Source organism: Sabethes cyaneus, chromosome 1 (assembly GCF_943734655.1).
Source record: "Sabethes cyaneus chromosome 1, idSabCyanKW18_F2, whole genome shotgun sequence".
NCBI classification, from domain to species: domain Eukaryota; kingdom Metazoa; phylum Arthropoda; class Insecta; order Diptera; family Culicidae; genus Sabethes; species Sabethes cyaneus.
The window spans coordinates 164,217,874-164,233,808 of NC_071353.1; the positions used below are offsets into that span (position 1 = coordinate 164,217,874).

Consider the following 15,935-nt stretch of genomic DNA (forward strand, 5'->3'; position numbering starts at 1 on the left):
TCCCGTGTTTATTACCAACTCTTGGGGGTCGTTGGTTGCCCCATCAGTTATTTTTGTAAGGTTATCCATGGCGATGGTTGTACTCTGCTGGGGAGAAAATCAACTATCCTTTACCAGCTTGGAACAGAGGGAGCAATTTACTGCACATGGTGCTCTGGTACCATGCAGGCTCCGTTCGACCTTGGGAAACTTTATTAGATCCCCCCCCAAGCATTCTTCCCTAGGCACGAGTCGCATTACACCGAGGATTGGGGTCCTTTTCCGCATGTTGCTCAAAATTTAGCATGTTTCTAGACTATTTGCTACATTGAGAGCAAAAGATTTTTACAAGATTTGCCACGGAAGAGACTCGATGTGCGGTTCCGGATGGATCCACCACAAATTTGCCATGGAGCCACCCGGAGCCGCACGCCGAGCGACAAATCTTAACACTCCTCCTTTATCCTGGCTTGTGACAGACAGCTCGAGTCCCGATCCAATTTCCCCATCACCCGAACACTCTTTTTTAGGGAGCCACACAAGGTCCGTCACTGGCGGAGTTTAAAAACTGTTTAGCATTACGGTTTACGGGTCGATCTGTCAAACTGCCCGTACCGTTCATAAATTTCGGATTCGAGTTAGCACGAACCCAGGTTATTTTATGAATTCGCTATTAGTTTGCCACTTACTGCTCGAGGGGTGCTCTATTGATGAAGGATTACTCGCAGATTACGTAAAAGCGACTACCTGGTAGTCTGTTCTCTGTGGTAAAGCTTTAGGTAATCTGTAATGGTAGAGCCTGTGGCAAAACTTATAAAAAAGCGTGTTTACGGGGCAGCATTTGCCATATATTTTTCCCACAAACCTTGAATCGGTTTTCGTTGCTCTTTTCGACCTACTGGAGGATACCTTTCTTATTTCGTACAACGTCGTCGTCATCTGACTGACGGATCATCTCACGCACACCACTCATCGCTCACCGCGCAGCAGCCAGAAAAAAAGTGAGCTGTCATTCTGCTGTCACCTTCTCGTAGTCATCATCGCTTTCGTTCATTTTCACCAGCAGGCGAGAAAATGAAAACTTTGTGCGACTCGAAATCGATGTGGTTTTAAATTCGGTATTTTGTGTTACCCAACGTTTCAATTTGGGGTAGTGTAGTAAACGGTAAGTATCCTGTGAAATGTAGAATTATGTTTTGCGTTTGAAAATCGCGATTCGATGGCCTATAAGATGGATTTTAAATCACTCACGGTCAGTGCTATGTAATTAACCTCAATCGAAGGGTCCAGATTTTGAATGGGTGGTTTTTGGTGCCTGCGGGGGTTGTAAAGATTCACGCCAACTAGAGGGGCCATAAATTTTCCTAGAACAGTAAAAATGTCGAATTATTTTCGTTTGAGAAATATTGTACGTGAATTAAATCGTATCTAGGTCACCTTTCGGGGCTTTTGGGCGGGGGGAACGAGAGGAAACTGACTGACATTTTCTTTGTTATGGTTTACTTATTGTTTTTTTCTCCGCAGTGGATATCGTGAACTTTTTGGTCAAATTAAAATGGTTAAAAAGAAGTCTAGCGAGTTCAGGGATGACGACTCGTCGACGGAGTCGAACGACGACATCAAGGGACTGAACTATGTGACCGCTGGACGGGAATGCTGTCCTCACGTGAAGCAATCGATAACTCCAACCGTCGTGCAAAGAATGGTAAGAACGGCTGGACTGCGTAAACAGTGCGCAAAATGTGGTGATGGACAATCGAAGCCGAAGCTACCTGCGGAGGAAGCAGTTGTTGGACAGGAAGAGGAAGGTTTCGAAATCGAAGAAGACTCCAGCCTGTGGCTCTGCCTGAAGTGCGGCACACAACTGTGCGGTCGCTACCGTAACAAGCACGCATTGGAACATTTTAAGACTCCCCACTCGGATCAGCATGCTTTGGCATTGAATACGACTAACTTTAAAGTTTGGTGCTATGCTTGCGATATCAACGTAAATCCAAAGTCCCATTCTAGACTGGTGCAATGCATTGAATTTGTGACACGCGAAGCGGGTAAGGCAAAAAGCATTCAAACACCCGAGGTGTTTGACATCGAATACAAACTGCGCGCCACAGCCGAATCGATCCGTGCTGTCATGGGGGACGTTTTACCGATACCAGTTGCCTCCGGATCAACCTACGCCGGTTATACTCAGCCGCAAACGAATAATGCTGCTGCTGCTCCTACTACTACTGCAGTCACTGTTCCAAATTATCGCGACATTCGACTGGATGGAGTCACCAAAAAGACACTCCCACTAGCTCTGTCACCAATCGGTATCGTAGACAGTTTGCCACGCGTTCGCGGTCTATCCAATCTAGGCAATACCTGCTTCTTCAACGCCGTCCTTCAATGTCTCGCTCGGACACCCTATCTGCTCGATGTGCTGAAAGAATCCGCCGAGAAGGGCGAAAAGTTTCAACTGCCCGGCGGTCTGCTCAAGCTTAAGGACGGCACCGAAACGGAACTGCGACCGATTGTCGGTGAGCTGAATCCGTGGGGCGCCCTGACCCAGGTGCTGGCCGAAACGCTCGGCGAACTGCAGGCCGGCGCCAGCGGGGTCTTCTCACCGGACAGGTTGCTGAAGCAGCTGATCAACAAGTGGCCCCAGTTTGCCGGAGCCGATCAGCACGATTCGCACGAGCTGCTGCGGCATTTACTGGAGAGCGTCCGCAATGAGGATTTGAGAAGGTACCTAACTGTTTCTTTTTAACAAACTACCAACAAAAAGTGACTATTTTCATTTTAACTTTTTCCGCAGATACCAGCTGGTGATTCTGCTCTCGCTGGGCTACGCCAAGAATGTCGACCCGCAAAGCGTCGAGGACGCGATGAAGGAGAAGATCAAATTTTACGGCTCGCAAGCTTCCGACCGGATCATCCGGCCGGAGCCGGTTTTTCGGGGCTTTCTGGTGTCCACGCTGACCTGCCAGGACTGTCAGCACGTCTCTTCCCGGCATGAATCCTTCCTCGATCTATCGCTGCCGGTCAGTGCGGAGAAACCTCAGCCTCCGATCCGCCGGAAAGGTAGCCCCGAACTGGACTTTGCCAGCAGTGGTAGCAGTGCCCCAGCTAGCAACAGACCGCTCAGCAAGGTGGAACGGCGACGCATGAAGAAGGGAACCCGCAACAAGCGGGAAAAACCATTGCTGAACCTAAACCCTGGCACCGAAGAGGCCAATGCGACAGGTGCTGTAGTAACCACCGTTGCTGGTGGTGGTGCAGCGGATGGTGCCGGTGATGCCGGAGGAGGAGGAGGGGATGCCGATTCCGGAGCAGACGACGACGGCATGTCCGATGCGGACGTTGAAGATAATCTGACGGATGATTCGCAACCCAAGAAGGCCGCGCTGGCCGGAGTTGATCAGAATGGCAATCAAGCAGCTGGAACACCGATTGGGCCGGAGAAATGTGATGACACTCCGGAAAACCCCAACAAGGAGGTTCCAATCGGTGATGGTAATGTGGTTTGCGAGCTGGGATTGAGTGCTGAAGGTGTGGTGAATATGATGGAGAAAATGAGCTTGAATAGTAACGATGGTGGTGGTGGTGGGAAGCAGGAACAGGAACAGGATGCCAAAAAAGCGAAGAATCGTCGTCAGCGAACGTACAGTCACGCTGACTGGGGCAGCACCTTGGCACCGCGCTATCAATGCGAAGACAATGAGTGTTCCATTCAGTCGTGCTTCAACAGTTTCACGGCCGTGGAGCTAATGACGGGCAACAACAAGGTCTGCTGCGATGCATGCACCGAACGGATCAACGGCAAGGACGGCAAATCAGTTAACACTAACGCAACGAAACAATTTCTCATTTCATCTCCTCCCGCTGTGCTGATTTTGCATCTCAAACGCTTCCAAGTGGGACCGCGTGGATCGCTACGAAAGATGACCAAATCCGTCACTTTTCCCTTCGTGCTAGACATTGCACCGTTCTGTGGTTCTCGCGTCAAAAAACTCCCAAACGTTAAGCCAGGTCAGAAGAAACTACTTTACTCACTGTACGGTATCGTAGAACATTCGGGCACGATGCACGGTGGCCACTATGTGGCCTACGTTAAAGTCCGTCCGCAACTGTCGCGCAGCGACAAACGGTGGGAGTTTCTTCCGAAGGGGTCCCGTGCCGAGCTGGACCAGGAGGACGAAGAAGCTCTTCAGCTGGAACGAGATTTGGCCAAAGAGCAGGCCCGCCAACTGATTAGCAACGTTGGTAACGCACGCGATAGTGACGATGCACTGACTTCTTCCAGCAGTTCGACCAGCAGATCATCCACCGGGACCACATCGGATGGCGAAGACGAAGGAGCCGTTGGTTATACTCCCCGGCCGGAGCTGCTGCCGGACGTGGAACCACCACCTGGCAAGTGGTACTACGTTTCCGACAGTCACGTCCGTGAGACGACCGAGGACAGTGTGCTGAACGCACAGGCCTATCTGCTGTTTTACGAGCGGTTCTTCTAAGTAACTTTGTTCGTTTGTTGGTTGTCCTTGCCGTCGTTCCGACCGGACGGTTGCGTGCGTTTTATCTTGAATGGGTGCATTTACAAACGCATGCCACGCTGAATGATTAGATGGCAATCCTTTAAAAACGTGCAAATTAATTTATTTGAAATTAATACCGATTAAAGCCAATGCAAAATCATTGACTTAGCTACTTTTTTGTATAGCAATCCTCGAAAGTATGAAACAATACTTTCACCACAGTCGAGTACTACCTACGACATCTAGAAGATCTAGGCTGGAGCTGGTTCTATAGAAATCCGGAAGAGTTGCGAGAGCTGTACTATTGCGAAGTGAAAGAACACATGACCAGCTCACTTCAAAGCAGATTTGCATCACGATCGGTCATCGGAACACAAAATTTAATCAATAAAATTTCAACTTCTACCTTTCTTTTTGCCTATCCTACTGCGAGTGTCAATATATTATAAATATATGAATAAAACTGTAATTATTGTGCTTCTCTTTTTCGAAATATAATAAGACTATTGCTGCGACACGGTTTGGTTCGTTTTCCATCGATCTAAACGTTGAAGATATTCCTATTTAGATGTCTATCAAATAAATTTGGCTGATTGGCCACTTCAATTTGGAGTCAGGCTCTTTCAATATTCTGTTCGTTTGGAAAGAAGTCATGCAACGTTACAACCTAGTAGGCTTTGACAAGAAGGAAAAAACTTCAAAATGTGCGTCTTGCAATGATAATTAATCTAATTAAGCGGAACTTATAATTATTATTAATCAATTTTTGATGGAACAGTAGTGAATAGCAATGACATGGTTGAATGTAAGCAAATGTTTATGATCAAATCAAGAGTAATCATAGCTAGCTTAGTTATGAACTTAAATATAAAACAATTATGTCACTTTTAAAATGTTAGCACTGCCCAAACTTTGAGTCGATATTGTTTCTGGCAGCCATGTATATAATCCTATTGAGTGGGACAACGTTTCCCGTAAGGTCGAGGAACGCGAGAATAACGAGCGAAGTCATTCTGTGTGCTATCTTCGCGAACCAAGGATGTGTTTTGGATTCGGATACGACAGGAACGTTCGTAAGAAAGTAATTTAAACAGAATTATTAAGATGTTCCAACTCCACTCCGGCTCTAGTAGGTCCGCAGGGTAGCATGAATATAGGACTCTTGGTGGCGTGAAGACTACGGCACTGGAGTTCCTGACTGGAACTTTGCCAACTGGCCATCGACGTCCCCAAAGGGTGGTTATAAGAGATTTCAATGGTTATCATTGACCTGGCAAAGGGTGAACCTGTGCGTCCCATACACAAGAAACAATTTGAAGACATAAATAAACATGCCTATTGAACAAGTGCTTAACACAAGCGTTGGTAGCTGAACAACACTTGTGTTGAAAAACTTACTGGTTAAAAGTTCCATACATCAAAACTAGCGTTTTTTTCCACAGTCTGTGTATTTTTTAATAAATCATCGAATAAAAGTTTAATAAAAAATTTTAACAAAACTCTTGTGATTAGTTAACAATCTCTTAATAGTTAGTTGAAGATAAGCCGCTTCTTTTAAATCAGAAACTGTTTTACAATATCTAATTCATTGTTGAGTAACAAACTCAAATGACGTCCCAAGGGACAAACCGGTAGCACTTAAAAGAGTATGTTACGTTAGTGGGCTTTCGGTGCAGTAATGTAGCCACTAACTGACTAACATAAAATATTTATTAAAATGTAAACAGTATAAATATATCGACGCGTGTGAGTCTTATGAGACTGATAATTAGACTGACTCGTCCTCTGATCGCCGATACCCCTGATGACGTCTATTGCAGCTGACAGGTATGTCAACTGATGAGCCAATGTGATGAAAGTATCGGTGAGCGGAGGGGCCATCCAACACCTCCCCCTTTTAGTACAGGTGATACGGATCGTACCTCGCAGGTGGTCTTCGTACCCTCGAAGACTGGCGAGGAACCGATTGTTGCTGTTCGCTGCTACGGGGATCGCGTTGATGACGGGGTTGGCTTCGATGTTGTGGATTTTGTTGTTCATCTGCCGGCAGCACTGCCTGCTCCGGATCAGTTGTGCTAGAAACACCATAACTATCCAGTAGTATGCTCAATGGAATGTGCGGATCCATCGGTTGTTGCTGCCTACCCTGCTGCTGCTGTTCTGCCTGGTCACGACTTCTCATTTGGTTGCAATGCGACCGGATCAGACTTCGCTTCGCCGGTAACCAAATGTTGTACATCACGTTTCCGATACATTCGATTACTGTTCCAGCTTCCCAAAACCATTTGTTATTCCTGTACACTTTAGCCCAGACGTTGTCCTGCGGGAGGTAACTCCGAGCTTTTGCACCGTGCTTACGATTGTATTGTTCTTCTTGCATAGACAAATCTGGACGGCTGACTGGTGTAGGTGGACGTAGAAGTTCCAACGACGTACGAATCGCCCTACCTAACATAATTTCAGCTGGGGACTTTCCTCCTGGAGCATGACGGCATGGCGTTGACCTGTAGCACAGCAGAAACATGTCGATAGCTTCCTCCATGGTCTTACCCTCGGTTTTAATTTTGCGAACTGTACTTTTAAAGGTACCGACAAACCTCTCTGCGAGACCGTTGCTTTGTGGGTGAAACGGTGCGGTCCTTAAGTGTTGAATAGCATTTGTGGTACAGAATGATGCGAATTGTTCACTTGTAAATTGTGTACCGTTGTCCGTGACTAACGTTTCCGGTGCGCCGAACCTGGCGAAGATACCACGAAGTAAACGGATGGTTGCTGCAGTAGTGATATCCTTGGTTTGAATTACTTCTGGCCATTTAGAGAAAGAATCGACTAGGATAAGGTAGTATTGCCCCGACATAGGGCCAGCATAGTCCAGATGAACCCGCTGCCATGCTTTCTCCGGTGTAGGCCACGATGAAAGAAGCGTTTTCCTGTCCGTTTTGGCTACTCTGGCACAATCGTTGCAAGTGCTAACGGTTCTAGTAACATCTTCGTCGATATTGGGCCAGTAAACATACTGACGCGCAATCGATCGCATTCGCTCCACACCTGGGTGACCTTTGTGTAGCTGCTGAAGAACACGCTTCCGAAACACCTGTGGGATAACCACTCGTTCGCCATACATTATGCATCCATCTACAATAGAAAAAGCGTCACGACGCAGATAAAATTGTTGTATTTGGGGATCTGCGTTTTTCATGTTCCGCGAAGGCCATCCATTGTTTATGAACTTAACCACTTCTTGTAGATTATCATCCGCTGCAGTCTCTGCGATGATTTGTTGAAACGAGAGCGGGAGGTCCGTAAGCGCTTGATTGGCAACGCTTTTGATCGTCGACTCAAGCTCCATAGTTGCGATAACGAACTCCTCTTGTGGCTGAATGTTATTATTTATCAACCGCGATAGTACATCGGCATGCCCAAAGCTTTCCGTAGACACGTAACGAATTTCAAAATCGTAGAGCAGAAGAGTGAGCGCCCATCTCTGAAGCCTGTTCGCTGTGTAAGTAGGAATGCCCTTCTTGGCTCCGAAGATCGAGAGGAGCGGCTTGTGGTCAGTTTCCAGAATAAATCGTCGACCAAACAGCATTCTGTGAAACTTAGTTACCGCAAAAACTAATGCCAGACCCTCCTTTTCAATTTGGCTGTATTTACTTTCGGGTGCTGACAAACTACGTGATGCATGACATATAGCACGAACAGTGCCGTCTGGAAATTTATGTGCAATTCGGGCCCCTAGCCCAAACTGTGAAGCATCCGCCGACACAATTATTTCGAGCTGCGGATTGTAGTGCGTTAGCAGTAGTGGGGACTGAAGAACTTCACGAAAACGATCAAACGATTTCTGGCACGCTGCCGACCATACATACTTTGTATCCGCTTTGAGCAATTGGTCCATGGGATGACGCAGGGCGCGCATTTCCTTCACGTACTTCCCATAATAAGCAACGGCGCCCAGGTAAGAGCGAAGGGTTGCAATATCATGCGGTGCCGGCATATTAACGATTGAAGAAATCTTTCCTGGATCTGGTTTGATGCCCTCTGCGTTCATTATATGTCCCAGGTATTTGACTTCATTCAATCCGAAATTGCACTTATTCATTCGAACTGTGAAGCCATACTCCTGTAATCGCTCTAACACGAGAAAAAGATTTCGCTGATGCTCATCTTCGGTTCGACCGCCGACTAAAATGTCGTCCAAGTAACCGACTGCGCACTCGAGACCAGCTAGCAATGTATCCATTAATTGTTGGAACGAACCTGGCGCTGATTTGATTCCAGGAGACAACCTAGTAAACTGGAAGAGCCCTTTATGTGTATTGATGGTCAGCAATGGTTGACTAGCTTCGTCAACTGCTACCTGCAGATACGCATCCGATAAGTCTATGTGGCTGAAGACGCGGCAGTTGGCCATCTTGGCAAAAATATCCTCTGGCAGAGGTAGGGGATATTGATTTGGTTCAAGAACACTGTTGAGCCCCGTTGAAAAATCGGCACAGATACGAACGGTCCCGTTCGACTTCCGCACAACAACGATGGGAGCCGCCCAGTCAGAAAAATCCACCTTCTTGAGGATACCTAGGCTTTGCAAGCGATCAAGTTCTTGCTCCACCACACTTTCCATGCTGTAAGCGACCGGACGCTTGGGTCTGAAGACAGGCTTGGGAGTGCCTTTTAACACAAGTTGAACTGGCGTTTTGTTACAGAGGCCCAACTTGGCCGTAAACACTGCAGGAAAACGAGACTGCAGCGTAGAGACTATGCGAGATTGCAACCTGTTGACACGGTTGCAATAGGATGCGATCGGCTGGTTCCATAACCCGAACAAATCCATCCAATCTATACCCAAAATGTCTAACTGAACGTTGGGGCTGGCGACAAAGCATTTACCCTTTTTTGATATGGAGTTAAGGGAAATGTCGCACTGAAGCTCTGCCGTCAGTTGAAGCGGATCTCCTGATGCTGTTTTGGCACTGCAAACAGCTGCTGCTGTCTTCGGTCGACCAAGCTTCACCCATGATCGGTGTGAAATTATCGTTATGTCGGAACCGGTATCCAGTTGCAGGCGAAGCGGAACGTTGTTAATCTGTAGATGGACAAATTTCCGCCCTTGGCTGATTTTCTGGACGGTGAGGGTTTTTGTTGATGACGCTCGCTTCTTTTGCTTGTAGTCCCTGTTGCTAGTAGGTTTTTCCGAATGCTTGAGTGACGAAAAACATTTACAGTACCCTTCCTTGTGCCCTTGCTTTCCACACTGATGGCATTTGTGGTCCCGAAAATGACAGTCTTTATGGAAATGCATTCCTCCACATGCCCAGCAGGGTGTCCTTGGCTGCTCCTGACTGGTGCTGCTGCCGGCGAAACTTTGTGTGTGACGTTTCGGCCTGAATCGGGTGGCATGCGTGACTGCGTTCACTACGGACGATGAATTTTCGACGAGTACTGTATCCTGTTTAAGGTTCACTAAGCTGTTGCACTGTTCAACCACTTGCTGGAGGGTCAAATCAGTTGCATCATTCAGCTTATTGATGAGACGCATCCGGATTTCACTGTCGTCTTTGGACTTCAACCCGCAAATGTAGATCAAGCATTTAAATTGCTCCTCTGTCAGCTCCGATAGCTTGAAATCTACGCAAGCCTTATTAACTTTGCACGAGTAAGCGAGGTAGTCGTCACTGTCTTCCTTGGCTGTTTGAAAGCAGTGATACCGCCGACGAAAGATGGACACTGTGGCACCAAACAGGGTGTTGCAGTATTGATGTATTACCCCTTGTTAGGTTTAGCGTTCACACCTTTTCAATATATATATATATATCACTCTTGAGCAAATAGCCAATACGCATAGTCTAGACCAGCCATCATTCTCACGCGTGCAGTCAGATGGTAAAGTTCGACAAGCCCAATAAATATATTGTTAAACACCAGCAATTCGTTTTAATCAGGAAACATAACATGGTGTCAGAAGTAGTCGCGTACTTCTAGTGTCTTTCCGGCGTCATCGAGTGAAATCGCGGAAAATGTCTTCGTCGTGAACCCGCGGGGATACTTTCGGTTTTTGTGAAATCGCGAAAACGTTTTCGTTTGTCGAGAAAAAACTGTCGTGTTTGAACGTGTCGATTCACGTCGGTAGCCATTTTGTTTCGTTGGTTTTCGGATTTCCTCATCTGAAATGGATCCAGACCAATTTCGGATGTTCCTAGAGCATCAGTCTAATGTATTCGTACAATTGATGAATACTATATCCGCCCAAGCACAGCAACACCGGGCACAATCTGAACAACATGCTAGATCCGCCACGGTTCCAGTGCCACAACCGTCGCCATTGTCGTTGGAAGGAGATATGACTGCCAATTTCGAATTTTTCGAAAGGAATTGGAAAAACTACGCAAGTGCCATGGGAATGGATAAATGGCCACCAGCGGACAATGGCAGAAAAGTAAGCGTGCTTCTGTCGGTCATAGGTGAAGAAGCCAGAAGAAAGTTTTTTAACTTTGAGTTAACCGTAGAGCAACAAATGAACCCGGACGCTGCTTTGTCAGCAATTAAAAATAAAGTCGTGACGAAGAGAAATATCATTGTTGATCGACTCGATTTCTTCTCGGCTGTTCAGTCGCCAGGTGAAACTATCGATGATTTCGTAGTCCGTCTCAAAATACTTGCTAAGGTGGCTAAGCTGCGAGACCTAGAACTTGAGCTTATCGCATTCAAGGTAGCTACGGCGAATAAATGGCCCAACCTCCGCACTAAGATGATGACTGATACGGATGTCACACTGGATAAAGCTGTCGATTTGTGCAGGACAGAAGAAATAGTGTCGCAACGATCTCATGAGCTAGGAGGTCCTCCTGTACTACAGTCCGACGTAAATAAAGTCTTCAAATCCAATCAAAAGTCAATGCGATGTAAATTCTGTGGAGACTACCACGAATTTTCAAAAGGTTTCTGTCCGGCGTTAGGAAAACGCTGCCACCGCTGCAAGAAGAAAAACCACTTCGAGAAAATGTGTAAAGTTGGTAAGAAAACTAAGCCACGAAAGTCGAAACGGGTAAAAGAAATAAAGGAGAATGCTACTGAATCAGACACATCGTGTGCAGACAGCGTATCATCATGCGAGGAAACGGATGACGAATACGAAATCGGTAAAATTTATGACAATTCGAACTCAGGTGGAAGTGTGCTGGCAGAATTAAATCTAAAATTCGGTAAAAAATGGAAACCTGTTCTTTGTGAAGTAGATACGGGTGCTAATACTAGCTTAGTTGGTCACTCTTGGCTAGTCAAACTTTGCGATGCGGACAGTCCACTCATTTTGCCTTCCAAATTCCGACTTCAAAGTTTTGGTGGAAATGCCATCAAAGTGTTGGGCCAAGTCAAAGTGCCATGTCGTCGTTTCGGTAAACAATTCGTTCTTGTCTTGCAAGTAGTAGACGTCGACCATCGTCCTTTACTATCAGCGAACGCTTCACGAGAACTTGGTCTCGTCAAATTTTGTAACACGGTCTCATTTAGTCAACCTGAACCAGCTACCAGTTCTCAACAAGATAACCTGCTTAACATACATCGAGTAAAGGCGCAGCAGATTGTGGAGAATCATAAAGATTTGTTCAGCGGTTACGGAAAACTTCCCGGAATAGTGTCACTGGAGATAGACCACACCATCACTCCGTCAATACAACATCCTCGCCGTGTGCCTATTGCAATGCGCAGTAAGCTCAAAGCCGAACTGGAAAACCTCGAGAAGGATGGAATTATTGTAAGAGAAACCGAACACACTGAATGGGTGAGTAATATTGTGATCGTCCAACGTGGCTCTGGGGTTCGCATTTGTCTAGATCCTGTAATTTTGAATAAGGCGCTGAAAAGACCTCGTCTACAATTTGTTACCTTGGACGAGATATTACCGGAACTGGGCAAAGCGAAAATTTTCTCCACTGTTGACGCCAAAAAAGGCTTTTGGCAGGTAGCTCTCGATGAACCAAGCAGCAAATTAACTACCTTCTGGACCCCCTTCGGTCGATACCGATGGACACGTTTGCCATTTGGTATAGCACCAGCACCAGAAATCTTTCAACTCAAATTGCAAGAGGTGATCCAAGGCCTAAAAGGTGTAGAGTGTATCGCTGACGACCTTCTTATATACGGGGTTGGAGAAACATTTGAAAAAGCTCTAAAAAACCACAATGAAAATCTGGATAAACTGCTATGTCGTCTAGAAGAAAAGAACGTAAAGTTGAATAAGAGCAAGATGAAATTGTGTAAAAGATCGATTAAGTTTTACGGGCACGTTCTCACCGATCAAGGTCTGAAACCGGATGAAGCAAAGGTATCTGCAATCAGAGATTTCCCGAGGCCAATGAGCCGAAAAGAAGTTCATAGATTCGTGGGTATGGTCACTTACCTGGGACGCTTTATCAAAAACCTTAGTGATAATTTGGCGAATCTACGTAAACTGATTTCGGAGTCTGTACCCTGGAAGTGGACGGAAATTGAAGAAAAAGAGTTTAATGATGTCAAAGCTTTAGTCGCCGATCTCACAACATTGCGTTATTATGATGTTTCCCAACCGCTATTCATCGAATGTGACGCTAGCTGCATTGGTCTTGGAGCCGCTGTATTCCAAAATAATGGTATTGTTGGATACGCTTCACGAACGCTCACAGCAGCCGAGAGAAATTACGCGCAGATTGAAAAAGAACTTCTCGCTATATTGTTTGCCTGCGTTAGATTTGATCAGCTAGTAGTTGGCAATCCCAAGACAACAATTCGAACGGATCACAAGCCTCTTCTAAATATTTTCAAAAAACCGTTGTTGTCAGCACCCCGTCGATTGCAGCATATGCTGCTGAATCTTCAGCGTTACAATCTTTCCGTTGAATACGTCACTGGGAAAGAAAATGTAATCGCCGATGCGCTATCTCGTGCCCCTTCACCGAATCTGCGACAATGTGAGGAACACAAGAAACAAAATATCTTTAAAGTTTTTGATAAAATCGAAGAAGTCAAGCTCAGCAAGTATCTGCAGGTTTCTAGTGCAAGAATTGAAGAAATCATCCAGGAAACGGAAGCAGACCAGTCCATGCAACGTGTGATGTACTATATTCAAAATGGCTGGCCTCAATCCATAGATCGGGTTCCGGACAGCGAGAAAATATATTTTGGCTTCAGGAATGAATTATCATTTCAAGATGGTTTGATTTTTCGAAAAGACTGCATTGTAATTCCATTTGTGCTTCGTAATAAATTAATCACTAGCTGCCATGCAAGTCACAACGGTGTTGAAGCAACACTAAAGCTAGCTCGAGCAAATCTTTTTTGGCCGGGTATGTCGGCACAAATTAAGGACGTAGTGAAAAATTGTAGTGTATGTGCTAAATATGCGGCATCACAACAAAATCCGGAGATGAAAAGCCACGATATTCCAATTTACCCCTTTCAGCTCATCTCCATGGATGTATTCTTCTGTGATCAAAAAGGCTTGAAGCGCAAATTTCTAATCACGGTTGATCATTATTCGGACTTCTTTGAAATCAACTTGCTTAAAGACTTAAGTCCTGAGTCAGTAATAGATGCCTGTAAGCAAAATTTCGCACGCTTCGGAGTCCCACAACGTGTCGTCACAGACAACGGTACCAACTTCGCTAATCAGAAAATGGCTAAATTTGCTTCAGACTGGGACTTTGAATTGGCAACTTCCGCACCACATCATCAGCAAGCGAATGGTAAGGCTGAGTCGGCAGTTAAAATAGCGAAGAATTTGATGAAAAAATCCGACGAAAGCGGTACAGACTTTTGGTACGCTTTATTGCATTGGAGAAATATTCCAAATAAAATAGGCTCGAGTCCAGCAGCTCGACTACTATCTCGTTCCATTCGGTGTGGTGTACCAGCTTCTGCAGCGAAGTTGCTGCCAAAAATAGAGGACGACGTGTCCACTAAAATTGAAACGAATCGTAGACACTATAAATTACATTATGATCGTAAATCACGTAATTTACCTGAGTTGCAGGTTGGATCGCCAGTTTATGTACAACTTCATCCTGAAACCAATAAAGTGTGGACGGAGGGAAGGATTTCGCAACGATTTAATGATCGCTCGTATCTGGTGAATGTGGAAGGAACCAAGTACCGTCGCTCACTGGTACATCTGAAACCGCGTAAAGAGCCCGATTCGCCGCCGATCCGCTATTCGTTATCCTGTCCGAATGTCTTGGAGGGTCCGTCTTCGCGTTCGGAAGATCACCGGTTGTCAACAGGTAACCAAAACATGAATCCGATGAATTCCGCCGATCGAAAAAACACAAGCAACGAACGGGAAATGTCACCCGCTACGGGTCGTACAACACTCGAGCAGCCGACGATGCAAATGTTTGCTGAGACGACACAACCGCAAGCAGCAGTGCCGCCAGTTTCGAAGTCAAAGAGGATTTGTCCCACTACACCGTTGCCGTTACACCGTCCGAAAAGGAAATTGCGTATTCCTGTTAAGTTTAAAGATTTTTTGATGAATTAATTTTTTTTAAAGAAAAGAGAGGATGTTGCAGTATTGATGTATTACCCCTTGTTAGGTTTAGCGTTCACACCTTTTCAATATATATATATATATATCACTCTTGAGCAAATAGCCAATACGCATAGTCTAGACCAGCCATCATTCTCACGCGTGCAGTCAGATGGTAAAGTTCGACAAGCCCAATAAATATATTGTTAAACACCAGCAATTCGTTTTAATCAGGAAACATAACACAGGGATTTCAGCTTCTCGACGGTTTGATCAAACGAAAAATCCCGCGATTGCTTCGGCAAAATAAAGCTGTTGTACCGTTCGTGATCCGGTGGGCTTAGTTTCCGTAGCAGAAGTCTCACTTTGGCGGCATCGTCGATTCTGGCTGCATCCTTGTCGAACAAATCTGCATAGCGGGAAAACCACGCGTCGAAAGTGTGCCCATTGTCTTTATCATAGACGAATTCCGCCATGTTGTTCGATAAAGAATCCAATACCGATTCGTTGCGGGACAGATTTTGCACGGCGATCTGCGTTTCTCCCAGTTGCTGAGAAAGTTGCTGCATCAGCCTCTGCTGGTTGGAGAGAATTTGGAGAACTGCTTCCGAAATATCTCGCGGTGGCTGCTGCTGTGATCCTCCTGGGCCCAACGCTGAATTGAACTCCGCCATTGCTTTTTTTGTCCGCGACGCGATGAAAGAAAACCGTATGTAACCGAATCGGAATGCGCTTTAACTCGCGAAACTTCCACCGACTCGTCGCCACTGTTACGTTAGTGGGCTTTCGGTGCAGTAATGTAGCCACTAACTGACTAACATAAAATATTTATTAAAATGTAAACAGTATAAATATATCGACGCGTGTGAGTCTTATGAGACTGATAATTAGACTGACTCGTCCTCTGATCGCCGATACCCCTGATGACGTCTATTGCAGCT

The 15,935-nt window shown here is 45.8% G+C and overlaps 4 protein-coding genes across 4 annotated transcripts; 2 read left to right on the plus strand and 2 right to left on the minus strand.

Moving 5' to 3' along the window:
* Nucleotides 1-1,019: 1,019 nt before the first annotated feature.
* Nucleotides 1,020-5,005, plus strand: LOC128733020 (ubiquitin carboxyl-terminal hydrolase 16). Its single transcript, XM_053826562.1, has 3 exons — nucleotides 1,020-1,144; nucleotides 1,504-2,706; nucleotides 2,777-5,005. The coding sequence occupies exons 2-3, from the start codon at nucleotides 1,535-1,537 to the stop codon at nucleotides 4,473-4,475; spliced, it is 2,871 nt and encodes a 956-aa protein (XP_053682537.1). The 5' UTR covers nucleotides 1,020-1,144; nucleotides 1,504-1,534; the 3' UTR covers nucleotides 4,476-5,005.
* Nucleotides 5,006-6,393: 1,388 nt separating this feature from the next.
* Nucleotides 6,394-10,630, minus strand: LOC128732390 (uncharacterized protein K02A2.6-like). Its single transcript, XM_053825638.1, has 2 exons — nucleotides 10,543-10,630; nucleotides 6,394-10,223 (listed from the first exon to the last, which is right to left on the minus strand). Exons 1-2 carry the CDS (start codon nucleotides 10,628-10,630, stop codon nucleotides 6,394-6,396), a joined length of 3,918 nt encoding a protein of 1,305 aa, XP_053681613.1.
* Nucleotides 10,631-10,665: 35 nt separating this feature from the next.
* Nucleotides 10,666-15,006, plus strand: LOC128732391 (uncharacterized protein K02A2.6-like). Its single transcript, XM_053825639.1, has one exon. It carries the CDS (start codon nucleotides 10,666-10,668, stop codon nucleotides 15,004-15,006), a length of 4,341 nt encoding a protein of 1,446 aa, XP_053681614.1.
* Nucleotides 15,007-15,224: 218 nt separating this feature from the next.
* LOC128732392 (uncharacterized) lies at nucleotides 15,225-15,668 on the minus strand. The gene has a single exon (XM_053825641.1). It carries the CDS (start codon nucleotides 15,666-15,668, stop codon nucleotides 15,225-15,227), a length of 444 nt encoding a protein of 147 aa, XP_053681616.1.
* Between the last annotated feature and the right edge of the window lie 267 nt (nucleotides 15,669-15,935).

Excerpts from the sequence above, each read along its gene's own strand:
- LOC128733020 (XM_053826562.1), top strand. The coding sequence starts at position 1,535 with ATGGTTAAAAAGAAGTCTAGCGAGTTCAGGGATGACGACTCGTCGACG. Across the intron at positions 2,707-2,776 it reads CGCAATGAGGATTTGAGAAG|ATACCAGCTGGTGATTCTGC; the intron begins GTACCTAACTGT and ends CTTTTTCCGCAG.
- LOC128732390 (XM_053825638.1), bottom strand. The coding sequence starts at position 10,630 with ATGGCTACCGACGTGAATCGACACGTTCAAACACGACAGTTTTTTCTC. Across the intron at positions 10,224-10,542 it reads CGATTTCACAAAAACCGAAA|TGTCCATCTTTCGTCGGCGG; the intron begins GTATCCCCGCGG and ends TTGGTGCCACAG.
- LOC128732391 (XM_053825639.1), top strand. The coding sequence starts at position 10,666 with ATGGATCCAGACCAATTTCGGATGTTCCTAGAGCATCAGTCTAATGTA.
- LOC128732392 (XM_053825641.1), bottom strand. The coding sequence starts at position 15,668 with ATGGCGGAGTTCAATTCAGCGTTGGGCCCAGGAGGATCACAGCAGCAG.